Source organism: Oncorhynchus tshawytscha, unplaced genomic scaffold (genome assembly GCF_018296145.1).
Source record: "Oncorhynchus tshawytscha isolate Ot180627B unplaced genomic scaffold, Otsh_v2.0 Un_contig_6900_pilon_pilon, whole genome shotgun sequence".
Classification (NCBI taxonomy): domain Eukaryota; kingdom Metazoa; phylum Chordata; class Actinopteri; order Salmoniformes; family Salmonidae; genus Oncorhynchus; species Oncorhynchus tshawytscha.
This window is the reverse complement of record NW_024609445.1, coordinates 36,221-63,691: the sequence shown is the minus strand read 5'-3', so window position 1 is coordinate 63,691 and position 27,471 is coordinate 36,221. Positions and strand designations below refer to the sequence as shown.

Here is a 27,471-nt window from a genome sequence, read left to right as displayed (position 1 = left end):
GGATTGTCAAGGCAAAATATTTTTATTACAGAAATGATTGGAATGGACGGTCACCCATAAAAATACTTTGATACCCTTCTCTCCAATTCCCTCTGACCCGCTCTGAATTTATCATTCCCATTTCACGTCTTCCCCCCGCCCTCACCACCCTCGTCTTTCAACACTTTCCCTCACTCTCTCTTCGCTCTGTCTGTCTTAGCAGTAATCTGTCTTAACATGTACACAGGCAATATGAACAGGCAAACACAAACGTATGAAGCCTGGGACTGTGTGTGTGTGTGTGTGTGTGTGTGTGTGTGTGTGTGTGTGTGTGTGTGTGTGTGTGTGTGTGTGTGTGTGTGTGTGTGTGTGTGTATACACACAGTGGGGCAAAAAAACGTATTTAGTCAGCCACCAATTGTGCAAGTTCTCCCACTTTAAAAAAAATCCAGAAAATCACATTGTAGGATTTTTTATGAATTTATTTGCAAATTATGATGGAAAATAAGTATTTGGTCACCTACAAACAAGCAAGATTTCTGGCTCTCACAGACCTGTAACTTTTTTAAGAGGCTCCTCTGTCCTCCACTCGTTACCTGTATTAATGGCACCTGTTATCAGTATAAAAGACACCTGTCAACAACCTCAGTCACACTCCAAACTCCACTATGGCCAAGACCAAAGAGCTGTCAAAGGACACCAGAAACAAAATTGTAGACCTGCACCAGGCTGGGAAGACTGAATCTGCAATAGGTAAGCAGCTTGGTTTGAAGAAATCAACTGTGCGAGCAATTATTAGGAAATGGAAGACATACAAGACCACTGATAATCTCCCTCGATCTGGGGCTCCACGCAAGATCTCACCCCGTGGGGTCAAAATGATCACAAGAACGGTGAGCAAAAATCCCAGAACCACACGGGGGGGGACCTAGTGAATGACCTGCAGAGAGCTGGGACCAAAGTAACAAAGCCTACCATTAGTAACACACTACGCCGCCAGGGACTCAAATCCTGCAGTGCCAGACGTGTCCCCCTGCTTAAGCCAGTACATGTCCAGGCCCATCTGAAGTTTGCTAGAGAGCATTTGGATGATCCAGAAGAAGATCGGGAGAATGTCATATGGTCAGATGAAACCAAACTAGAACTTTTTGGTAAAAACTAAACTCGTCGTGTTTGGAGGACAAAGAATGCCGAGTTGCATCCAAAGAACACCATACCTACTGTGAAGCATGGGGGTGGAAACATCATGCTTTGGGCCGACTGATCCGTGTAAAGGAAAGAATGAATGGGGCCATGTATCGTGAGATTTTGAGTGAAAACCTCCTTCCATCAGCAAGGGCATTGAAGATTAAACGTGGCTGGGTCTTTCAGCATGACAATGATCCCAAACACACCGCCCGGGCAACGAAGGAGTGGCTTCGTAAGAAGAATTTCAAGGTCCTGGAGTGGCCTAGCCAGTCTCCAGATCTCAACCCCATAGAAAATCTTTGGAGGGAGTTGAAAGTCCGTGTTGCCCAGCAACAGCCCCAAAACGTCACTGCTCTAGAGGAGATCTGCATGGTGGAATGGGCCAAAATACTAGCAACAGTGTGTAAAAACCTTGAAAACATTTGACCTCTGTCATTGCCAACAAAGGGTATATAACAAAGTATTAAGATAAATAAGTATTTGGTCAATAACAAAAGTTTTCCACCATAACTTGCAAATAAATTCATAAAAAACCCTACAATGTGTTTTTCTGGAGAAAAAAAAAAATTCTCATTTTGTCTGTCATAGTTGAAGTGTACCTATGATGACAATTACAGGCCTCTCTCATCTTTTTAAGTGGGATAACTTGCACAATTGGTGGCTGACTAAATACTTTTTATGTCCCACTGTGTGTGAGTGTGTGTGTGTATATAATTATTCTCACGGGTGGTGGAAATCCCTCAAAGTCCCATCAAGGATAGTAAAACAAGGAACATTCTCCATTGTGGGGACATTACCCACACCCTCACGAGTACAAAGGCTATGTTAAGCTTAAGGGTTAAGTTTAGGGTTTACAATTAGGGTACAGGCTCACCAGGCGTGCCCCCCTGGAGGTCGTACTGCTCCCTGGGCCCGGGCAGTTGGAAGAGGGGGAACAAGTTGAGGGTGTGCCAGTCAAAGTCATTGTTGATGTTTAGCTCAGACTTCTCCTTGGCCGGGGCATTACGGGGACTAAAGCTGAACCGCAGGTGGTAGCTGACCTGTAGGGGATAGGAGAGAAGGGAGGGAAAGAAATAAAGAGTAAAAGAGAGAAAGATTATGAACAACTGGAAGAGTGTATTTTCTTTTTGTAGATGTGAAAGATCAGATCAGATTATATATATATATATATATATATTTTGATCCAGGGTAAAAAAATAAATAAATTAAAACACACCCCCTTAAGAACACTTTTTTATTTTATTTTTTATATATATATATTGACTTTCAGACCTCAGTCAGACCTCTCTGCCCAACACACACCTAATCACCAACACATTCCACTGACACAGGGAGAGGGTGACAGAGTTAAATCTCCATAGGGAGGATGGTGTCCATCAACCCAACCAGGGAATTCTCGTCTCTTTTTCCTGACTTCCATCCAGCAGGTCATTCCCGCTGCACAGGTTAAAAAAACACTGTGGAGCTTTAGCTTTTGGTGTGTCGAGGTCTGCCGCTTTCTGTCCAATTAGGTCATTTCTGTAGAATATTTGTCTCTATAGGCAAACCCTTTTGGCTCAAGAGCATCCTCAGATGCAAACGTTCTGTATAGCCTCAAACCAGGAGGAAATAAAGTGTGGTTAAAGGTTAGCATGTCAAGGATTTGGCTGGACTGCAGGTGACTCCAGGAATATTGTATTTGAATGAGGGACAATAATACCATCAGTGAGAACCAGATGCTTTCATATGTAAGCAAAGAGCTGATTCAGGGTTCAAGGTTCAATTAGGGTGACCACATGTCCCAGATTGTGCGGGACAGTCCTGCATTTTGGCCTTTCGTCCCACAACCAAACAATCATGTCCCGCATTTTACCAACAAATGAAAACATCACTAATTTAGAAAAAAGGTACATTTGTCTTGTATTTCAGTCAGACTTCCTATTCATTTGCTGAGAAGTGACATTCCAACCGGTCTTGTTTGAAGTCACGTTGAGCTTACAACAAGATAAATATCAAGGATGTGGTGCTGGTGATGTTAAACACTTCTCCAATCGTTGTTGAGATCTGATATTATGCGCAACACAAGAAGAGACATAGGCCAATGTCATATCATCAACCAATCACATTTGTCAAAACCTTTCGGGCTAAATTCCAGCTAAACTTGGAGGACTGTTAATTAGCTACTAACAAAAATTGTGTGTAACAAAGAGCTACTAATGTCAGTAAATAGTCATATTAGACAAAGATATAAGGTCATTTTGGCAAACTTGTGAGGCTGTCCATGCTCATTAGTTGCTCATTCAACATATTTGCTGCTACTTCATTCAATACCGTTTTAAAAGTCTCTCTTCCTAACTGTTAAACATTTCCTAAGACAAACCAGCAATGATTCCCTGGCAAAATATAGCCAGAATTTTGTGTGAGGAAAAAAGTGTATGCAAGGTACACTTCAATTAGTTCACTCGGTGCTGCGGTAGGGAGATGTGTGTGCCTGTATGTGGAAAAATGATTCAGGTGTAGGCTACACTGTCCCACGAATGTCCCATAAAAATCATACCATTGTCCCGCTTTTGGCCATTTTAAAATGTGCTCAACCTAGGTTAAAGTACAGTGAAGCTGACTGGTCACACACATACTGTTATTTATTTTTTATTTCACCTTTATTTAACCAGGTAGGCCAGTTGAGAATAAGTTCTCATTTACAACTGCGACCTGGCCAAGATAAAGCATAGCAGTGCGACACAAACAATAACAGAGTTACACATGGAATAAACAAAACAAGCATACAGTCAATAATACAATAGAAAAAGTCTATATACAGTGTGTGCAAATGAGGTAAGAGAAGAGAAGTAAGGCAATAAATAGGCCATAGTGGCAATATAATTACAATATAGCAATTAAACACTGGAGTGATAGATGTGCAGAAGATGAATGTGCAAGTAGAGATACTGCGGTGCAAAGGAGCAAAATAAATAAAATAAATAACAGTATGGGGATGAGGTAGATGGTTAGGCTATTCACAGATGGGCTATGTACAGGTGCAGTGATCTGTGAGCTGCTCTGACAGCTGGTGCTTAAAGCTAGTGAGGAAGTTATGAGTCTCCAGCTTCAGTGATTTTTGCAGTTTATTCCAGTCATTGGCAGCAGAGAACTGGAAGGAAAGGTGGCCGAAGAGGAATTGGCTTAGGGGTGACCAGTGAAATATACCTTCTGGAGCGTGTGCTACGGGTGGGTGTTGCTATGGTGACCAGTGAGCTGAGATAAGGCATAGCAAATGACATGTAGCCAGTAGGTTTGGCGACGAATATGAAGCGAGGGCCAGCCAACGAGAGCATACAGGTCGCAGTGGTGGGTGGTATAGGGGGCTTTGGTGACAAAACGGATGGCACTGTGATAGACTGCATCCAATTTGCTGAGTAGAGTGTTGGAGGCTATCTTGTAAATGACATCGCCGAAGTCAAGGATCGGTAGGATGGTCACGAAGATATGTTTGGAAGTAAGAGTGAAGGATGCTTTGTTTGCGAAATAGGATGCCGATTCTAGATTTTATTTTGGATTGGAGATTTATTCAGTCAGGTCAGAACAAATTCTTATTTTCAATGACGGCCTAGGAACATTGGGTTAACTGCCTGTTAAGATTTGTACCTTGTCAGCTCGGGGGTTTGAACTTGCAACCTTCCGGTTACTAGTCCAACACTCTAACCACTAGGCTACCCTGCCGCCCCAGATGCTTAATGTGAGTCTGGAAGGAGAGTTTACAGTCTAGCCAGACACCTAGGTATTTGTAGTTGTTCACATATTCTAAGTCAGAACCGTCCAGAGTAGTGATGCTGGACGGGCGGGCGGGTGTGGGCAGCGATCGGTTGAATAGCATGCATTTAGTTTTACTTGTATTTAAGAGCAATTGGAGGCCACTGAAGGAGAGTTGTATGGCATTGAAGCTTGCCTGGAGGGTTGTTAACACAGTGTCCAAAGAAGGGCCAGAAGCATACAGAATGATGTCGTCTGCGTAGAGGTGGATCAGAGAATCACCAGCAGCAAGAGCGACATCACTGATGTATACAGAGAAAAGAGTCGGCCCGAGGTTTGAACCCTGTGGCAGTCTCCAGACAACAGGCCCTTAAATTTGACACACTGAACTCTATCTGAGAAGTAGTTGGTGAACCAGGCTAGACAGTCATTTGAGAAACCAAGGATATTGAGTCTGCCAATAAGAATGTGGAGATTGACGGAGTCGAAAGCCTTGGCCAGGTCGATGAATACAGCTGCACAGTATTGTCTCTTATCAACGGTGGTTATGATATCGTTTAGGACCTTGAGCGTGGCTGAGGTGCACCCATGACCAGCTTGGAAACCAGATTACATAGCGGAGAAGGTACGGTGGGATTCGAAATGGTCTGTGATCTGTTTGTTAACTTGGCTTTCGAAGACCTTAGAAAGGCAGGGTAGGATAGATATAGTTCGGTAGCAGTTTGGGTCTACAGTGTGTCATGACGTTGCCCTCTTTGGGTATAGCGAGCACCATCCCCCGCTCTCTGTCTCCTCCACTCAGGCTGCTGCAACCGCAGGTTGTAAATTCCTGGAGGAGATTATCTCCTCATGGCCACAGTATCGAGAGAGAGTGAGTGTCAGAGAGAACAAAGGAATTTCTTCCACCTCACAGAACTGGAGAACCGAACGAAATTTGTGTTCTGGAGAAGGTATGAAAGATCGGTGAAGAATCCAACTACGAACTGGTGCGTTTGGTACAATTTTGTGAAACTCATGAAAGACAATATGGCCACATTACCATAACGCTGTTTATAAAATAGCCTCAGTTATGAGGCTTACATTTAATTGTTGTATAAAATGAATGAGTGAGGATGGAAATGTTTGTGAAATTGTGTAATGTGAATTTGGACTGTTTAATGAAGGAAACTCCAATTCCCTTTGGAGTTTAACTAAATCAGAGGACCGCCCATGAGCACAGTTATGGTCTGGCGTCATGGGACAGGCCCATTTCTGCTCTTCCGTATAAATCCCTCACCCGGGTTTTCTATCGCCAGACCAGCTTACCTCTATAACGAGAGGGCCAAGGTTTGAGAGGAGACCGAGCTTATCTCAACTACGAGATGGCTAAAGGTTGCAGACCAGCTTACCACGTTTTAGTAGATGGCTGAATCTTTTTAACCATCCCACGTGGTTAAACTCTTAGACTATCGATACCGACAGAATAAGAACAAGTCTTTGATATTAATTACTAGTCTGCAGCTAGGAATTCGCTATCATTGAACACGCCAAAACATCTATTCTATAACGACATGAATGAATAGTTCAGAGTGACATTCATTCTAACCACGAGAGAGAGAGAGAGAGAGAGAGAGAGAGAGAGGCGGACAGACTCTCCAACTGAAACTAACTTTCCAACAGAGATCCCGACGACACACTGAGCGAAAATATATATATTGATTGCAATTGTTACCGAATAAGTGAGTGTTCATGTGCAAAGGATTAGCATTTCAATTGTTATAATATTCAACTCTGTAGTGTCTCCTCAGCTGATCCCCCACTCTAACAAGCCGCCATGCCAGTTTAGCCCACTAGGGCACATTCTCGTATCATTTCCTTGTAAACATATCTATTGTTTGTTATGCATTTCTGTGAATTACCTCCCGGTCGCAGCCGGCTGCGACAGAGCCTGGGTGCGAACCCAGAGTCTCTGGTGGCACCATAATTTGCAAATAAATTCATTAAAAATGTATTTGATTGATTTTCTTTTTTCCTCATTTTGTCTGTCATAGTTGAAGTGTAACTATGATGAAAATTACAGGCCTCTCATCTTTTTAAGTGGGAGAACTTGCACAATTGGTGGCTGACTAAATACTTTTTTGCCCCACTGTAGACAGGTGTGTGCCCTTCCAAATTATGTCCAATCAATTGAATCTACCACAGGTGGACTCCAATCAAGTTGTAGAAACAGGATGTACCTGAGCTAAATTTTGAGTCTCATAGCAAAGGGTCTGAATACTTATGTAAATAAGGTATTTCTGTTTTTTTATTTTTAATTACAGTTGCAAAAGTCTAAAAACCTATTTTCACTGTCATTATGGGGTATTGTCTGTAGATTGGATTTTTTTTTAATGCACTTCAAAATAAGGCTGTAATGTAACAAAATGTGGAAAAAGTCAAGGGGTCTGAATACTGTCCAAAGGCATATATATTTGCTACTGCTCGACAAAAAATGAAAACCTCGGACGATCAACAGCCTATCGACCAAACAATCGACCAGGCGACTAATTGGGGTCAGCCCTAAGTGCAATACAAGCTATATGAATACACTATTAAACCAACCTGTTGGGGCAGTGGCTCATCATCGTGAGTGAAGGAGTGCTCAAACACCACAGCAGCCAGAACCTTCCGAGACTGAGGGTCCTTCCTCACAAAGTCCTCAAACTGCTCCTCTGTCTCAAACCCATGCACTGATGGGGCAAACAGAGTGAGAGAGAGAGAGAACGTTAGTTGAAGTGACAAAATCCCACGTCATGTCTACCAATTTTTCACAACGACTCTCCCTTCAACTTCTTTGGGATTGGTGTCCCTTCCACGGGACGGATGAGCAAACATATGCTAATCGCATTAGCATGAGGTTTTAAGTAACAAGAACATTTCTCGGGACATATGGAATATTGGCAGAAAGCTTAAATTCTTGATGATCTAACTGCACTGTCCAATTTACAGTAGCTATTACAGTAAAATAATACCGTGCTATTGTTTGAGGAGAGTGCACAATTTTGAACATGAAAAGTTACTAATAAACAAATAAGGCCCATTTGGGCAGTCTTGTTTTTTTTTAAATACAGAAATCAAATGGTTCATTGGATCAGTCTAAAACATTGCACATACACTGCTGGAAAAATACATTATGGCCTTTCTCTTGCATTTCAAATATGGTACAAAAAAAAATACAAAATAATGGTTTTACCAGATCTATTGTGTTATATTCTCTTACATTCCTTTCACATTTCCAAACTTTAAAGCGATTCATTTCAAATGGTACCAAGAATATCCTTGCTTCTAGGCCTGAACTACAGGCAATTGGATTTGGGAAAGTCATTTTAGGCAAAAATTGAAAAAAAGGGGCGGATCCTTAATTAACCTTGTGAATTCTACCAGTTGACATGGAGACATACAGTAAGAAGAGAAACAAGTGGCAGGAACAGAACAGTCACACAGGCAAAGACAGACAGATCCTCTGTCTGTACTACCCTGGTTTGAAAGCCAGCTGAAAACACAACAGGCTCATATAACAGGGGCATGATATAGACACAGTGAAGTTGTGAAATAAGCCTCACTTTCACCCCGTGTTCCAGTTACAGAAAACAATCAATATCATATCTAGAGCTCAAAATATGTTTTCCATTCATTTATAGATTTGTCTACCGCTCCCATAGATTTCAACATACTCTGTTAATCTTATCTTGAGCACTGGTATTCAGGCCCACACACACACATAGGCCCTCTCACTCGAAAAACAGTTCAAAATCAAAAGTAGCAGTCAGTATCTGCTGCCACCAGCTCCTCCTCATTGACTGCACCAGATTTGCCACTTCTTGCTGTTAGATGTTACACCACTCTTCCACCAAGGCACCTGCAAGGACCCAAACATTTCTGGGGGGGAATGGCCCTAGCCTATACCCTCCGATCCAACAGGTCCCAGACGTGCTAAATATGATTGAGATCCAGGCTCTTCGCTGGCCATGGCAGAACAGGAAATCACGCACAGAATGAGCAGTATAGCTGGTGGCATTGTCATGCTGGAGGATCATGTCAGGATGCAGGAAGGGTACCACATGAGGGAGGAGGATGTCTTCCCTGTAATGCACAGCGTTGAGATTACCTGCAATGACAACAAGCTCAGTCCGATGATGCTGTGACCCACCACCTCCAGAGTACAGGCCTCAGTGTAACGCTCATTTCTTCGACAACAAACGCAAATCCGACCATCACCCCTGGTGAGACAAAACCGTGACTCGTCAGTGAAGAGCACATTTTGCCAGTCCTGTCTGGTCCAGCAACTGTGGGTTTGTGCCCATAGGCAACGTTGTTGCTGGTGAGGACCTGCCTTACAACAGACCTACAAGCCCTCAGTTCAGCCTCTCTCAGCATATTGCAGACAGTCTGAGCACTGATGGAGGGATTGTGCATTCCTGGTGTAACTCAGGCAGTTGTTGTTGCCATCCTGTACCTGTCCCGCAGGTGTGATGCTCGGATGTACCGATCCTCTGCCACTACGAAGACGATCCGCTGTCTGTCCGGTCTCCCTGTAGCGCTATCTTAGGCGTCTCACAGTACGGACATTGCAATGTATTGCCCTGGGCACGCAGCGCCTCGTGCATGCAGCACGCCTCGTGCATGCAGCACGCCTCGTGCATGCAGCACGCCTCGTGCATGCAGCACGCCTCGTGCATGCAGCACGCCTCGTGCATGCAGCACGCCTCGTGCATGCAGCACGCCTCGTGCATGCAGCACGCCTCGTGCATGCAGCACGCCTCGTGCATGCAGCACGCCTCGTGCATGCAGCATGCCTAAGGCACGTTCACGCAGATGAGCAGAGACCCTGAGCATCTTTCTTGTGGTGTTTTTCCAGAGTCAGTAGAAAGGCCTCCTTAGTGTCCTAGGTTTTCATAACTGTGACCTTAATTGCCTCCTGTCTGTAAGCTGTTAGTGTCTTAACGACCGTTCCAGAGGTGCATGTTCATTTATTGTTTATGGTTCACTGAACAAGCATGGGAAACAGTGTTTAAACCCTTTACAATAAAGATCTGTTAAGTTATTTGGATTTTTACAAAATATCTTTGAAAGACAAAATCCTGAAAAGGGGATGTTTCTTTCTTTGCTGAGCTGCATTTTTTTTTAAATCACAGAAATGTTTAATACGCACAAAAAGCCTATTTCTCAAATTTGTTTACATGTGAGCATTTCTCCTTTGCCAAGAAAATCCATCCACCTGACAGCAGCAGCTTATCAAGAAGCTGATTAAACAGCATGATCAATACACAGGTGCACCTTGTGCTGGGGACAACAAAAAGGCCACTAAAGTTGTCACACAACACAATGCCACAGATGTCTCAAGTTGAGGGAGCATGCAATTGGCATGCTGACTTCAGGAATGTCCAGCAGACATGTTAATTTCTCTACCATATGCCACCTCCAATGTCATTTTAGAGAATTTGGCAACCGGCCTCACAAGTGCAGACCACGTGTAACCACACCAGCCCAGGACTTCCACATCCTCTTCTTCACCTGGCGGGAACGTCTGAGAGGGGCCCTTTTGTGGGGAAAAACTCCCCAGTGGGTGGGCACACCCACAGCTGTGCCCCTGCTAAGTGATGTGAAATGCATAGATTAGGGCCTAATTTATTTATTTCAATTGATTGATATCCTTCTATGAACTCAGTATAAATCGCTGAAACTGTATTTGTATAATGTATTACAAGATGTGCATACATTTTAACGTGTCATACCCAGTTGAGAGTTATTCTACATGCATGACATTCTAAACCTCCATAGTGACCGCTCCCTTCCCCCTCCTCTCACAATCTAAATTATTCAGAGCGTTGATCTCAGATGGGCTATTGTGTGTGTGTGTGTGTATATGTGTGTGTGTGTGTGTGTGTGTCTGTGTGTGTGTGTGCGTCCATCCGTCCAGCCGCACCAGACTGACAGGCTACAGGGGTGAGCTCCTCTCCATCTCCCCCGCCTCTCCATCTGAATCAGATAGTGAAGAGACTGGCCCTTACATGTTGCCTGAGGAGGCAGGCGCCATTTCTGGAGGAACCGGTATTCCCAGGACAGCCGAGGCTGGTAGGCGAGCCGAAAATAACACCAGGGCAGTAGTACATGCTATACTACCACAACAACATCCAGTTATACTGCATAATGGTATATGCTATACTACCACAACAAAATCCAGTTATATAGCATAATGGTACATGATATACTACAACAACATCCAGTTATATAGCATAATGGTACAAGATATACTACCACAAAAACATTCAGTTATACAGCATAAATGAGAAGACATGTAACTGCCAAAATAAAGGAAACACCAACATAATAGGGTGTTGGGCCACCATGAGCCAGAACAGCTTCAATGCACCTTGGCATACATTCTACAAGTGTCTGGAACTCTGGCATACATTCTACAAGTGTCTGGAACTCTGGCATACATTCTACAAGTGTCTGGAACTCTATTGGAGGGATGAGACATTGTTCTTCATCGAGAATTTCCATCATTTGGTGTTTTGTTGATGGAAAACGCTCTCTCAAGCACCGCTCCAGAATATCCCATGAGTGTTCAATTGGGTTGATATCCTGTACCATTTCTCCTTCACCCAAATCCAGATAGCTGATGTTCTGAAAGAGCTGCAAAATCTGGACCTCTACAAATCAGCCGGGCTAGACAATCTGGACCCTCTCTTTCTAAAATTATCTGCCAAAATTGTTGCAACCCTTATTACTAGCCTGTTCAACCTCTTTCGTATCGTCTGGGATTCCCAAAGATTGGAAAGCTGCTGCGGTCATCCCCCTCTTCAAAGTGGGTGACACACTAGACCCAAACTGCTACCGACCTATATCTATCCTACCCTGTCTAAGGTCTTCGAAAGACAAGTTAACAAACAGATTACCGACCATTTCGAATCCTACCGTACCTTCTCCGCTATGAATCTGGATTCAGAGATGGTTATGGGTGCACCTCAGCCACGCTCAAGGTCCTAAACGATATCATGACCACCATCGACAAGAGACATTACTATGCAGCCGTATTCATCGACCTGGCCAAGGCTTTCGACTCTGTCAATCACCACATTCTTATTGGCAGAAACCACAGCCTTGGTTTCTCAAATGATTGCCTCGCCTGGTTTACCAACTACTTCTCTGATAGAGTTCAGTGTGTCAAATAGGAGGGCCTGTTGTCTGGACCTCTGGCAGTCTCTATGGGGGTGCCACAGGGTTAAATTCTCGGGCCAACTCTCTTCTCTGTATACATCAATGATGTCGCTCTTGCTGCTGGTGATTCTCTGATCCACCTCTATGCAGACGACACCATTCTGTATGCTTCTGGCCCTTCTTTGGACACTGTGTTAACAACCCTCCAGGCAAGCTTCAATGCCATACAACTCTCCTTCCGTGGCCTCCAATTGCTCTTAAATACAAGTAAAACTAAATGCATGCTATTCAATCGATCACTGCCTGCACCTGCCCGCCCATCCAGCATCACTACTCTGGACGGCTCTGACTTAGAATACTTGGACAACTACAAATACCTAGGTGTCTGGTTAGACTGTAAACTCTCCTTCCAGACTCACATTAAGCATCTCCAATCCAAAATTAAATCTAGAATAGGCTTCCTATATCGCAACAAAGCATCCTTCACTCATGCTGCCAAACATACCCTCGTAGAACTGACCATCCTACTGATCCTCGACTTCAGCGATATCATCTATAAAATAGCCTCAAACACTCTACTCAACAAATTGGATGCAGTCTATCACAGTGCCATCCGTTTTATCACCAAAGCTCCATATACTACCCACCACTGCGACCTGAACGCTCTCGTTGGTTGGCCCTCGCTTCATACTCGTCGCCAAACCCACTGGCTACAGGATCAAGTCCCTGATAGGTAAAGCCCCGCCTTATCTTAGCTCACTGGTCACCATAGCAGCACCCACTCGTAGCACGCACTCCAGCAGGTATATCTCACTGGTCACCCCCAAAGCCAATTGCTATGCTTCAGGTCGCAGTTGCAAATGAGAACTTGCTCTCAACTAGCATTCCTGGTTAAATAAAGGTGAAATAAATAAAAACAATTTAAAAAAATATCTGGTGACTGAGACAGCCATGGCATATGGTTAGTTTTTATGCTCATTGAACCATTCAGTGACCACTTGTGCCCTGTGGATGGGGGCATTGCCTTACTATTTTTAATTTTTTTATTTCACCTTTATTTAACTAGGTAGGCCAGTTGAGAACAAGTTCTCATTTGCAACTGCAACCTGACCAAGATAAAGCAAAACAGTGCGACACAAACAACAGAGTTTACACATGGAATGAACAAACGTACAGTCAATAATACAATAGAGGGAAAAAGTCTAAAAACAGTGTGTTCAAAAGGCATGAGGAGGTGAGGCAATAAATAGGCCATAGTAGCGAAGCAATTACAATTTAGCAAATTAACACTGGAGTGATAGATGAGCAGATGTTGATGTGCAAGTAGAAATACTAGTGTGCAAAAGAGCAGAAAAGTTCATAAAAACAATATGGGATGAGTTAGGTAGATTGGGTGGGCTATTTACAGATGGGCTATGTACAGCTGCAGCGATCGGTTAGCTGCTCAGATAGCTGATGTTTAAAGTTAGTGAGGGAAATATAGGTCTCCAGCTTCAGCAATTTTTTGCAATTCATTCCAGTCATTGGCACCAGAGAACTGGAAGGAAAGATGGCCAAAGGAGGTGTGGGCTTTGGGGATGACCAGTGAGATATACCTGCTGGAGCGCGTGCTACGGGTGGTTGTTGTTATCATGACCAGTCAGCTGAGATAAGGCAGAGATTTACCTAGCATAGAGTTGTAGATGAACTGGAGCCAGTGGGTCTGGCGACGAATATGTAGCGAGGGCCAGCCGACTAGAGCATACAGGTCGCAGTGGGTGGTATAAGGGGATTTGGTGAAAAATGGATGGCATAGCTATGGTAGCCAAAATAAATTCCCTGCCCAGCATTTTTATACATGCCCCTAAGCATGATGGGATATTCATTGTTTAATTAACTCAGGAATGACACCTGTATGGAAGCACCTGCTTTCAATTTTTTTAATTTGGCAGCTACCTGTATATCTGCAATAACATCAAAGCAGTGGCATAGGCTACTGGGCCTACTATTACAGGCTACTGGGCCTACTATTACAGGCTACCGGGCCTACTATTGCAGGCTACGGTGCCTACTATTACAGGCTACTGGGCCTACTATTACAGGCTACTGGGCCTACTATAACAGGCTACTGGGCCTACTATTACAGGCTACTGGGCCTACTATTACAGGCTACTGGGCCTACTATTACAGGCTACTGGGCCTACTATTACAGGCTACTGGGCCTACTATTACAGGCTACTGGGCCTACTATAACAGGCTACTGGGCCTACTATAACAGGCTACTGGGCCTACTATAACAACATTTGTAGATTCATATTGAATAGATCAGCCTACAACAGTACAACAACACATAAAGTGAAACAGGTTTAACAATAACATAGTAGATTCCTATTGAATAGAGATTTGCCTTTACAGTATCAAAGCTGTGCCACTGGTTCCAGAAACAGAAACATCCACCCCTAATGCCTAGCATAGAGTGTCATTGGCAAAATGCAAGCCACAGGAAGAGATCATTTACCTACAGTGGCACTGATTCAATTCGATGAATGGCAATGTGGGCTTTGCTTTCCAGAGAAAGTGGGGTCATTACAGTAACAGTATTGTATCTGACTGGGTTTCAAATGCTCAGGGCTTTCTTTAACACTATAGCCAATGATCTTTACAGGTCCATGCTTATAGAATCTCACAAATCTGGACTTAAATAATGTAATTGTCCTCTGAACCGCTAAGGGCAGCGGAGAGATCATCATTCACAGAACAGGATGCAGTAACAAGCTGTCACACAAACACGCTGTAAGTAACCCCAAATTAACTTGAACTCATCAAAGTAAATAATGTTCTCTGTTTGAGACAATGACACACTGACTACACTTGGGCAACTCAATTTGCATTAGGTTTTCCATCCATTTTTGTATCCATTATAAGCTACCACTCCATGCAGGACACAGTGACCAGCACAGAGATATGGTCCCAGTCACCTCACAACAGAACACAGACAGACACAGGCTACAAAGACTTGACAGACCAACCCCATCTTCTGTCTATGAGATGGCCTCTCAATGTAGGACGTACTTACACTGGCACAACAGAGCTTGTTTTCATGATAAAGACTGTATGTTTTCTCCAGCAGAGGAACATCTTTTTTTTCAGATGTTTTAGTCATACTCAACATCATCATCCGTTCCCATCTAAACCATCATCATTATTATCATCATCATCACATCATTTTTGCTTGGTAGAGGAGCACAGCCCTCACACTCTCTCCTTTACTCACCTGAACTGATGACGGGTGCCAGGCTGCGCTGCACGTCCTCCGCCACCCGCCGCACCACACTGGCATTGCCCGGCACGTAGGCCAACTGGTAGTGATGGTAGTTGTCCAGTGGGTACTGCAGGCCATCCACAGAGAAGCTCTGGTAGAGCGTGGCGTTGGGATAGTCCTTGAAGGGCACGTTCTCGCGCAGCACGATGAGGATGCCCGAGAAGAGCAGGGGCAGGGCGATCTCCACTAGAGTCACCAGGATCTGACGCTTCTGTATGGGGGAGAGAAAGGATGTATTGGCAGAGGAAAGAAACAAAGTGGTAGAGTGAACATCGGCAAAGGTTTTAGAAAGAGGAGAGAAGAGAGGGAGAAAGATCAGTGAGCTGTGCATGACAGAACATTCGTCACCTAAATCATCAAAAGCCTGGACTCAATAGATAGTAAATCAAAGTGATTACTATAGAGAGCATCATAGAGAGCATCTTGACTGGCTGCATCACCGCTTGGTATGGCAACTGCTTGGCATCCGACCTCAAAGTGCTACAGAGGGCAGCGCGTACGGTCCAGTACATCATTGGGGCCGAGATCTCTGCCATCCAGGACCTCTATATCAAGCAGTGTCAAAGACTCCAGCCACCCAAGTGATAGACTGTTCGCTCTGCTACCGCACGCAAGTGGTACCGATGCACCAAGTCTGGAACCAACAGGATCCTGAACAGCTTCTACCCACAAGCCATAAGACTGCTAAATAGTTAACCAATTGCTACCTGGACAATCTGCATTGAACCCATTGCACCAACTCGTCACATAGGTTGCTGCTACTGTTTATTATCTATCCTGTTGCCTAGTCACTTTATCCCTACCTATATGTACATACAGTATCTACCTCAATTACAGAGCACACACCTTTCTATATAAGGTCCCACAGTTGACAGTGCATGTCAGAGTAAAAACCAAGCCATGAGGTTGAAGGAATTGTTCGTAGAGCTCCGAGACAGGATTGTGTTGAGGCACATGTCTGAGGAAGGGTACCAAAACATTTCAAAATCATTGGTTCCCAAGAACACAGTGGCCTTCATCATTCCTAAATGGAAGAAGTTTGGAACCCCCAAGACTCTTCCTAGAGCTGGCTGCCCGGCCAAACTGAGCAATCTGGGGAGAAGGGCCTTGGTCAGGGGGTGATAAAGAACCCGATGGTCACTGACAGAGCTCCAGATTTCCTCTGTGGATATTGGATAACCTTCCAGGAGGACAACCATCTCTGCACCACTCCACCAAATCAGGCCTTTATGGTAGAGTGGACAGACAGAAGCCACTCCTCAGTAAAAAGGTACAAATGGCACCTAAAGATGAGAAACAAGATTCCCTGGTCCAATGAAACCAAGACTGAACTCTTTGGCCTGAATGCCAAGCATCATGTCTGGAGGAAACCTGGCACCATCCCTACGGTGAAGCATGGTCGTGGCAGCATCATGCTGTGGGGAAGTTTTTCAGCGGCAGGGACTGGGAGACAAGTCATGATGGAGGGAAAGATGAAAGAAGAAAAGTACAGAGAGATCCTTGATTAAAACCTGCTCCGGAGTGATCAGGACCTCAGACTGGGGTGAAGGTTCACCTTCCAACAGGTTAACGACCCTAAGCACACAGCCAAGACAACGCAGGAGTGGCTTTGGGACAAGTCTCTGAATGTCCTTGAGAGGCATAGCCAAAACCCAGACTTGAACCCAATTGAACATCTCTGGAAATACCTGAAATTTGCTGTACAGCGACGCTCCCCATCCAACCTGACAGAGCTTGAGAGGTTCTGCAGAGAAGAATGTGAAAAACTCCCCAAATATAGGTGTGCCAAGCTTGTAGTGTCATACCCAAGAAGACCCGAGGCTGTAATCGCTGCCAAAGATGCTTCAACAAAGTACTGAGTAAAGGGTCTGAATAATTCTGTCAATGTGATAGTCCGTTTTTCCTAAAAAACTGTTTTTGCTTTGTTATTATGGGGTATTGGGTGTAGATTGATGAGGGGGGGAAAAAACTATTCAATCAATTTTATAATAAAATTGTAACGTAACAAAATGTGGAAAAAGTAAAGCTGTCTGAATACTTTCCGAATTCACCGTACCTCGTAACTAGAGGCCGATCAATTAGGGAAGATTTCACATTTTCAGAACAAATCAGTAATCAGCCATTTTGGATGCCGATTATGGCCCATTACATTGCAATCCACAATTGAAACTGCATAGCAGGCTGACCACCTGTTACACAAGTGCAACGTCAAAAGGATCTTGTGGCTGCAAGGAGCCAAGGTAAGTTGCTAGCTAGAATTAAACTTATCTTATAAAAAAACAATAAATCTTCACATAATCAGCAGTTAAACTAGTAATATCATCAACCATGTGTAGTTAACTAGCTTGTCCTGTGTTGCATATAATCAATGCAGTGCCTGTTAATTTATCATCGAATCACAGCCTACTTCAACTTCGCCAAATGGGTGATGATTTAACAAAAGTGCATTTGCGAAAAAAGCACAATCGTTGCACTAATGTACCTAACCATAAATATCAATGCCTTTATTATAATCAATACACAGAAGTATATATTTTTTATACCTGCATATTTAATTTAAAGAAATTCATGTTAGTAGGCAATATTATCTAGGGAAATTGTGTCACTTCTCTTGCGTTCAGTGCAAGCAGAGTCAGGGTATATGCAACAGTTTGGGCCGCCTGGCTCGTTGCGAACTATGTGACCTTAGTTAGCCAGAATTTTACATAGTTATTACATAATATTGAAGGTTGCGCAATGTAACAGCAATATTTAGACTTAGGGATGCCACCAGTTCGATAACATACGGAACGGTTCTGTATTTCACTGAAAGAATAAACGTTTTGTTTTCGAAATGATAGTTTCCGGACTTGACCATATTAATGACCTAAGGCTCGTATTTCTGTGTTTATTATATTATAATTAAGTCTATGATTTGATATTTGATAGAGCAGTCTGACTGAGCCGTGGTAGGCAGCAGCAGGCTCGTAAGCATTCATTCAAACAACACTTTACTGCATTTGCCAGCAGCTCTTAGCAACGCTTGAAGCACAGCGCTGTTTATGACTTCAAGCCTATCAACTCCAGAGATTAGGCTGGCAATACTATGGTGCCTATAATAACATCCAATAGTCAAAAGGTATATGAAAATCAAATGGTATAGAGAGAAATAGTAGACACGTCATAATTCCTATAATAACTACAACCTAAAACCTCTTAACTGAGAATATTGAAGTACTGGGAATATTGAACCACCAGCTTTCATATGTTCTCATGTTCAGAGCAAGGAAATTAAACGTTAGCTTTCTTACATGGCACATATTGCACTTTTACTTTCTCCTCCAAGACTGTTTTTGCATTATTTAAACCAAATTGAACATGTTTCATTATTTATTTGAGACTCAATAGATGTTATGTATTATATTAAGTTAGTGTTCATTATTCATTCAGTATTGTTGTAATTGTCATCATTACAAATATATCCATAAAAATCGGCGTTGGTCCTCAAATAATCGGTATCGGCGTTGACAAATCATAATCGGTCGACCTCTACTCGTAACCCTGCACATCGACTAAGCCCTAGTACACCGTGTAGATAGCCAAGTTATCGTTACTCATTATGTATTTATTCCGCGTGATATCATTTTTCTGGAAATGTTCTATTTATTCTCCTCTCTGCATTGTTGTGAAGGGCCCATAAGTAAACATTTCACTGTCAGTCTACACAGGGATTACTGTTGATTACCAGTTGAACAAGATATGAGTTGCACAGCCTGCTACAGTCCAGCTAGCATCTAATGTTTAGGTCTGGGTTGTGCACATTCAGGAGTAAACAGAAAATTAGATTGAAACAGGGAAGGACTACATGGACTGGTCCAGTAAGAATAGTTTTTGTTTTCCATTGCCCAATATTTTGAAACATTTTAATTCAGTGTGCCCTAAAGAACACAACCCTGGCGAAACATGAAGGGGAAACAAACTATCTACTGATACAAGGAAGACCATGTGTAATCTCAGAACACCTACAGTGTGAGACACATTCAGTATACTATCTAAAAGAGAAATCCAAAATAATGGAAACGTTTCTGAAAATAAATAACATCTAAAAGATCGCGATGCTCTTTATAGTGAGGGATCAATACTCAAAACAAACAAGATCAAACCTACATTGAATTCTAGGCTTTTTAGAAATGATTCTTAAATGTCATCTATGATTGAATTCAAATGGCTATACCCTTACCAATTTCTTTACATTTTGGATGCAAAAAGAAAGCGAGCAAACTTTCCAGCAATGCATCTATTAATACTCTTAAATCATAGACTTAGATATGTATAATATATATGTATAATATATATAAGTTCCATTTTCCCCTAGTTCCCTTACAATGAACTTCTTGCATCAGCTAACCATTTTAATTTAGGGTCTGTATTAACAGTAGTCAGCTAACCATGTACTTTAGGGTCTGTATTAACAGTAGTCAGCTAACTATGTACTTTAGGGTCTGTATTAACAGTAGTCAGCTAACCATGTACTTTAGGGTCTGTATTAACAGTGGTCTCACAGTAGGAGTGCTAATATAGGATAAATGTTGCCTTTTAGATCTAAAGGAATACTATTACATAGACAGAATTTCACCTGATCTAAGATCAGCACTCCTACTACTCCACCTACTTGGAGATCATTTTTGAAAACAGACTGTGACCCACATTGACCCATTACAGAGCAGTTCTCTATGGGTCAATCCCTGGTTACCTGGTATGAACCTTCCATGCACTCTGCAGTGTCTCTGTGATGGGGCCAAGATAGACACCCTTTTCCTGCCTGGCCTCAATTGAGTCTCCAGGAGTGTGGGTTAATGGTAATGAAACAACAATCTTAAAGGGAGGCAGAAAGCAGGAAATGGAAGCAGCTACACACACTAACACGAGGAACTGTGGTGTGACATTGTCGTGTATGTGTTTCATTATGCAACCACCCTCCCAGATTTGTGAAGGGTTTTGATGAAGTCTTTGATATGAGAGCCATTGTGAGGAGCTATCGTTAATAAACAGCCCAAACTACTGAGAAACAAACTCAAACACACCAGCACGTCTTATACACACAAGAAAAACTACAGAAGTGTATTTACTTACCATTCAATTCAATCTTTCATCAGTGAATAAATATCCCAGCCCAGTGTGTTTCACCACCTACTGTTTCAACGCAGCATGAAGCTTGGCAATATATCAAGACTGAGGGTAGTCAGACCGTATCCATAAAGAGTCTCAAAGTAGGAGTGCTGATCTAGGATCAGGTCCATGTAATCTTATGTATTACTATCGAAAAGGCTCAACTGATCCTTGATCATCACTCCTACTCTGAGACACTTTACAAATACTGGCCCAGGATTTGTGAAAGGACAGAGTTTGGATAGGTGGCTATACCAAACCATCACATATTAAATTACTCACAACAGTCAATTAAAGAACTGGTCTTTAAAACCTATTGTAGATCTGTCAATTCATCCACACCATGGAACCTAGTGGTTACCGTGGTGGGATGGCAAAGATACCATGTCAATATATCATTTGGAAAACAAAAGACAGCAAGGTAATTTAGATTTTAAATGACTACTTTTTGACCTCCACCTTAACACGTTTCAGTACAACAACAACAGCCAAGACACGCACCAGGCTTTCATGTCCCGTTGCTAACCTCTAAATGAACTTGTCACATGATAAATCAATGTTGGAGGCCGAGTTGGGGTCGATTCGAATTGAAGTCAGGAACTACACTGAAATTCCAATTTATGAATAGAAAAACATTTGCATATATTATCAATCATTTCTCATTTAAATGAAAAGAAGCTTACTTCAAAAGTTTTAAATTGAAACACTTCCTGAATTGACCGAATGTATCTGCAAACATTGATTTCCCCAAGGATTGATAGAACTATGGGGCTGCTAGACCAAACATGGGTCAAGACAGTCTTGTGACAGGACCTGTGGCTGTGACACTGTTTGTCAGCAACCCCAATCCCGCCCCTTAGCCTGAACCAGGTTTAGATACACTAACCCCAATCCCGCCCCTTAGCCTAAACCAGGTTTAGATACACTAACCCCAATCCCGCCCCTTAGCCTAAACCAGGTTTATATACACTAACCCCAATCCCGCCCCTTAGCCTAAACCAGGTTTATATAACCCCAATCCCCCCTAACCCCCAATCCCCCCAATCCCGCCCTTAGCCTAAACCAGGTTTATATACACTAACCCCAATCCCGCCCCTTAGCCTAAACCAGGTTTATATACACTAACCCCAATCCCGCCCCTTCGCCTAAACCAGGTTTATATACACTAACCCCAATCCCGCCCCCAGGTTACCCTAAACCAGGTTTATATACTAACCCCAATCCCGCCCCTTACCCTAAACCAGGTTTATATACTAACCCCAATCCCGCCCCTTACCCTAAACCAGGTTTATATACTAACCCCAATCCCGCACCTTACCCTAAACCAGGTTTATATACTAACCCCAATCCCGCCCCTTAACCAGGTTTATATACTAACCCCAATCCCGCCCCTTACCCTAAACTGGGCTTGTATACAACCCCAATCCCACCACTTACCCTAAACCAGGTTCGTATCCAAATCCCAACCCTCCCCATACACTGACACATCACACTCTACCTTCTTTGAGCCTACCCCTCTCTTTATTCATGTTTTTGTTAAGTCTGATGTCTTCACTTCTGTTTTTTGTTTTTCTTACAATTGTAAAGTGATGTTGGGTCCTTGAAAAGCGCTATAAGTCCCATGTATTATTATTATTATTATTAAATAGTACTGTACACATTTCACTCTCTGCAAAGTACAACTCACAATAAAGTTATAGATCTTATTCAGATGGTTAACTGTAGCATCCCCATGAACATTTACATTCAATATCCCCTAAACCACCCACCTGCTGAAGGTAGTTCTCCCTACACCACCCACCTGCTGAAGGTAGTTCTCCCTACACCACCCACCTGCTGAAGGTAGTTCTCCCTACACCACCCACCTGCTGAAGGTAGTTCTCCCTACACCACCCACCTGCTGAAGGTAGTTCTCCCTACACCACCCACCTGCTGAAGGTAATTCTCCCTACACCACCCACCTGCTGAAGGTAGTTCTCCCTACACCACCCACCCTGACCTGCTGAAGGTAGTTCTCCCTACACCACCCACCTGCTGAAGGTAGTTCTCCCTACACCACCCACCTGCTGAAGGTAGTTCTCCCTACACCACCCACCTGCTGGAGGTAGTTCTCCCTACACCACCCACCTGCTGGAGGTAGTTCTCCCTACACCACCCACCTGCTGAAGGTAGTTCTCCCTACACCACCCACCTGCTGAAGGTAGTTCTCCCTACACCACCCACCTGCTGAAGGTAGTTCTCCCTACACCACCCACCTGCTGAAGGTAGTTCTCCCTACACCACCCACCTGCTGAAGGTAGTTCTCCCTACACCACCCACCTGCTGAAGGTAGTTCTCCCTACACCACCCACCTGCTGGAGGTAGTTCTCCCTACACCACCCACCTGCTGGAGGTAGTTCTCCCTACACCACCCACCTGCTGGAGGTAGTTCTCCCTACACCACCCACCTGCTGGAGGTAGTTCTCCCTACACCACCCACCTGCTGGAGGTAGTTCTCCCTACATCACCCACCTGCTGGAGGTAGTTCTCCCTACACCACCCACCTGCTGGAGGTAGTTCTCCCTACATCACCCACCTGCTGGAGGTAGTTCTCCCTACATCACCCACCTGCTGAAGGTAGTTCTTCCACAAGAGTAATCCAAACTGGCGTGCTATCGCCATTTAGAGAGGAGACTGGATACAGACCAGAACTACAGCAGGACCTGGACAGACAAAAGAGAAAGAAATGTTCAGTTACTACATTTATCTGGTTCTGAACTAGGCTTATCAAGGTATTTGGTGTGTTGACGGAAATTTGACAGGGCCTGTGCTTGAGCAATCCTACCAAACACAGTTGATCCACAGAGGCCTTTCACCTCCAGATAACTATCAGTTCATAATGTAAACAAAGAAAATCAAACAAGCAAAAAAGAGAAGTGAAATTGGATGTTACTCAGCTCGGTATTTGTATAGACTGTACGTATCAAACACAATCAGAAAACCTAAATCCGGGTTCTGCAAAAGGAATTTGAAGTGGGGGAAGAGAAACACGGAGTCTGACAACTGGGGAATGACGACATTCAGCTCAATAGAGGACATGAGAAGAGAGGGTGAGAAGAAACACGAGACAAAAAAACACTAAGCAATAAGTATACTGTTGACAATCGCTCACCAAACCAGTTGTACCTCATATGTTTAGTGAGTGTTGACAGGACATGCTTGTTTAAATGTTTTTGAACTGCCTCAACAGAGTAGGCCTTTGACAGGCAGACAGGAAAAGGTTATAATATACCAATTCAATGGAATGTTGAGCAAATTGGGTTGAAATATGGGTGTTAAGAAGAACAACCCCACACACCTATCACACCCATCTAAAATAACATATCTTCATCCCTTCGACAGGGCTGTAGTGGAGCAGGTGGAGAGCTTCAAGTTCCTCGGTGTCCACATCACTAAGGAATTAACATTGTCCACACACAGCAACACAGTCGTGAAGAAGACACAACAAAGCCTCTTCCCCCTCAGGAGGCTGAAAAGATATGGCATGGGCTCTCAGATCCATAAAAAGTTCTACAGCTGCATCATTGAGAGCATTGAGAGCGCAAGGCGCTACAGAGGATAGTGCGGATGGCCCAGTACATCACCGGGGCCAAGCTCCCTGTCATCCAGGACCTCTATACCAGGCAGTGTTAGAGGAAGGCCCTGGAAATTGTCAAAGACCCCAGCCACCCAAGTCATAGACTTCACTCTGCTACCGTACGGCAAGCAGTACCGAAGCGCCAAGTTTGGGACCAAAAGGCTCCTGAACAGTCAACAAGCTGAACAGTCAGAGTAATGGCTACCTGGACTATTTGCATGGACACTGTATTGCGCAGACTCTCTTGCAGTGACTCTACCCACACACTCACTAGACTCTACCCACACACTCACTAGACTCTACCCACACACTCACACTGACACTCAAACACACGGGCCTTCAGAGTGGCGCAGTGGTCTAAGGCACTGCATCGCAGTTGCTAACTGTGCCACTAGAGATCCTGGTTCGAGGGTTTGGCCAGCAGGGATGTCCTTGTCCCATCGTGCTCTAGCGACTCCTGTGGTAGGCCGGGCGCATGCACGCTGACACGGTCGCAGGGTGTTTCATTGGTGCAGCTGGCTTCCAGATTAAGCAGGCATTGTGTCAAGAAGCAGTGCGATTGTTGGGTCATGTTTAGGGGGACCCATGGCTCTCGACCTTCACCTCTCCAGAGTCCGTACAGGAGTTGCAGCGATGAGACAATGTAGCTACCAATTGGATACCAAAAAATTGGGTAGAAAAACACTTTCACACACACTGCCGCTACTCTGCTTATTATCTATCCTGATTGCCTTTTATCCTGATGCTTTTACCCCTACCCACATGCAAATACAGTATTACCTCAATTACCTCGTAACCCCATTCTCTCACTGTCAACTGCGTTTATTTTCAGCAAACTTAACATGTGCAAATATTTGTATGAACATAAGATTCTACAACAAAAGTAAGTCAGTATCTGGTGTGCCCACCAGCTGCATTAAGTACTGCTGTGCATCTCCTCCTCATGGAATGCACCAGATTTGCCCACTCTTCCACCAAGGCACCTGCAAGTTCCCAGACATTTCTGGCGGGAACGGCCTTAGCCCTCAACCTCCGATCCAACAGGTCCCAGACATGCTCAATGGGATTGAGATCCGAGCTCTTTGCTGGCCATGGCAGAACACTGGCGAACAGTATGGCTGGTGGCATTTTCATGCTGTAGGGTCATGTCAGGATGAGCCTGCAGGAAGGGTACCACATGAGAGAGGAAGATGTCTTCCCTGTAACGCACAGCGTTGAGATTACCTGCAATGACAACAAGCTCAGTCCGATGATGTGTCACAGTGGGGCAGTGGGGCCGCACCACCCCAGACCATGACGGACCCTCCACCTGAGGCAAAACTGCGACTCGTCGGTGAAGAGCCCTTTTTTTGGGTGGGGGGGGGGACAAAATAAATGTATGCACAATGGTGCACGTGCGCAGCCGGTTTGGGTTCCTTCTCACAGTACTGACATTGCAATTTACTGCCCTGGCCACATCTGCAGTCCTCATGCCTCCTTGCAGCATGCCTAAGGCACATTCACGCAGATGAACAGGGACCCTGAGCCTGGGCTTTTTTGCTGAGTTTTTATAGCCTCGTTATTGTGTTACTATTTTTTATATTTGCTTATTCTCTTACTTTTTAACTATGCATTGTTGGGAAAGGGCTCGTAAGTAAGCATTTCAGGGTAAAGTCTTCAGCTGTTGTATTCGTCGCGTGTGAACAATAACATTTAATTGGATTTGATTCTGGTGTTTGGCCGTCCTTAGCTATTATACCGTTTTCATACTATCGTGACCTGAAATGCACTGTTCCGGCAACTACATAATACATACAAAACTATGCAGACACCTCTTCAAATGAGTAGATTCAGCCATTTTAGTCACACCTGTTGATCACCGGTGTATAAAAATCAAGCACACATCCATGCAATCTCCATAGACAAACATGGCAGTAGAATGGCCTTACAGAAGAGCTCAGTGACTTTCAATGTGGCACAGACATAGGATGCCACCTTTCCAACAAGTCAGTTGGTCAAATTTCAGCCCGCCAACTGTGCTGATATTGTGAAGTGGAAACGTCTAGGAGAAACAAAGGCTCAGCCACGAAGTGGTAGGCCACACAAGCTCACAGAATGGGACCGTTCGGTCTTCGGTTGTAACACTTACTACGGAGTTCCGACCTGCCTCTGGAAGCAACGTCAGCACAAGAACTGTTCATCGGGAGCTTCATGAACTGGGTTTCCATGGCCAAGCAGCCGCACATGTGCAATGCCAAGCATTGACTGGAGTGGTGTAAAGCTCGCCCCCATTGGACTCTGGAAATGCGTTCTCTGGAATGATGAATCACACTTCACCATCTGGTAGTCCGACAGACGAATCTGGCTTTGGCGGATGGCGGATGCCTCAATGCTACCTGCCCCAATGCACAGTGCCAACTGTAAAGTCTGGGGCTGTTATTCATGGCTAGGCACCTTTGGGAGGAATTTAAGTGCCGACTGCGAGCCAGACCTAATCACCCAACATCAGCACCCGACCTCACTAATTCTCATGACTGAATGGAAGCAAGTCCCCGCAGCAATGTTCCAACATCTAGTGGAAAGCCTTCCCAGAAGAGTGGAGGCTATTATAGCAGCAAAGGGGACCAACTCCATATTAATGCCGATGATTTTGGAATGAGATGCATCATGAGCTGGTGTCCACAAACTTTTGGTCACGTAGTGCATGTTATTTTTACCCATTTTCGTGGTATCCAATTGGTAGTTACAGTCTTGTCCCATCGCTGCAACCCCCTGTACGGACTCGGGAGAGGCAAAGGTCAGCCAGTGTGTCAGAGGAAACACTGTACACCTGGCGACTGTGTCAGGAGTGCACTGCCACAGGAGTCGCTAGTGCGCAATGGGACAAGAACATCCCCCCGGCCCAAACCCTCTCCTAACCCTCTCCCGGTCACGTCCGGCTGCGACAGAGCCTGGACTCGAACCAGGATCTCTAGTGGCACAGCTAGCACTTGGATGCAGTACCTTAGACCACTGCGCCACTCGGGAGGCCCTTGTAGTGTATGTTTGATGCAGAACTGGGCCAGTGCAGCACAGCTTGGCTGCACTCTGCGGTGCAAAAGGGGTATAATCCAGATGTGAGCCGTACCCTTTCCTGTCAATCTACTTCAATGGCCCTGAAACTCTGTGTTTCAACAGCCTTGGAGAGCAACAACAAATGGTCTGCTGCGGACAGAGGACAACCGTCATGCGCCTGTCATATCATTCACCATCACCAAGACCTAAATCACCACAACATTCACTGTGTGTGAAGGCAAGGCAGGTAACTTCCTTTTTGAAATATAAGGCCTCTCTATCCTCAGTTGCTACA

At 44.2% G+C, this 27,471-nt stretch overlaps 1 protein-coding gene across 2 annotated transcripts in view; it reads right to left on the bottom strand.

Moving 5' to 3' along the window:
• The window catches only part of abca3b (ATP-binding cassette, sub-family A (ABC1), member 3b), a 76,188-nt gene that overhangs the window by 47,562 nt on the left and 1,155 nt on the right, over positions 1-27,471 (bottom strand). The window contains exons 2-5 of one of the 2 annotated variants that reach the window (XM_042315349.1): positions 23,135-23,229; positions 15,332-15,590; positions 7,477-7,604; positions 2,042-2,207 (exon numbers count right to left, since the gene is read on the bottom strand). In XM_042315349.1, the coding sequence (XP_042171283.1) occupies positions 2,042-2,207; positions 7,477-7,604; positions 15,332-15,590; positions 23,135-23,188 (607 nt within the window). In that variant the 5' untranslated portion in view covers positions 23,189-23,229. Of the gene's footprint in view, positions 1-2,041; positions 2,208-7,476; positions 7,605-15,331; positions 15,591-20,491; positions 20,512-23,134; positions 23,230-27,471 lie in introns of those variants that run through there. The other variant, XM_042315350.1, reaches the window with a different exon arrangement.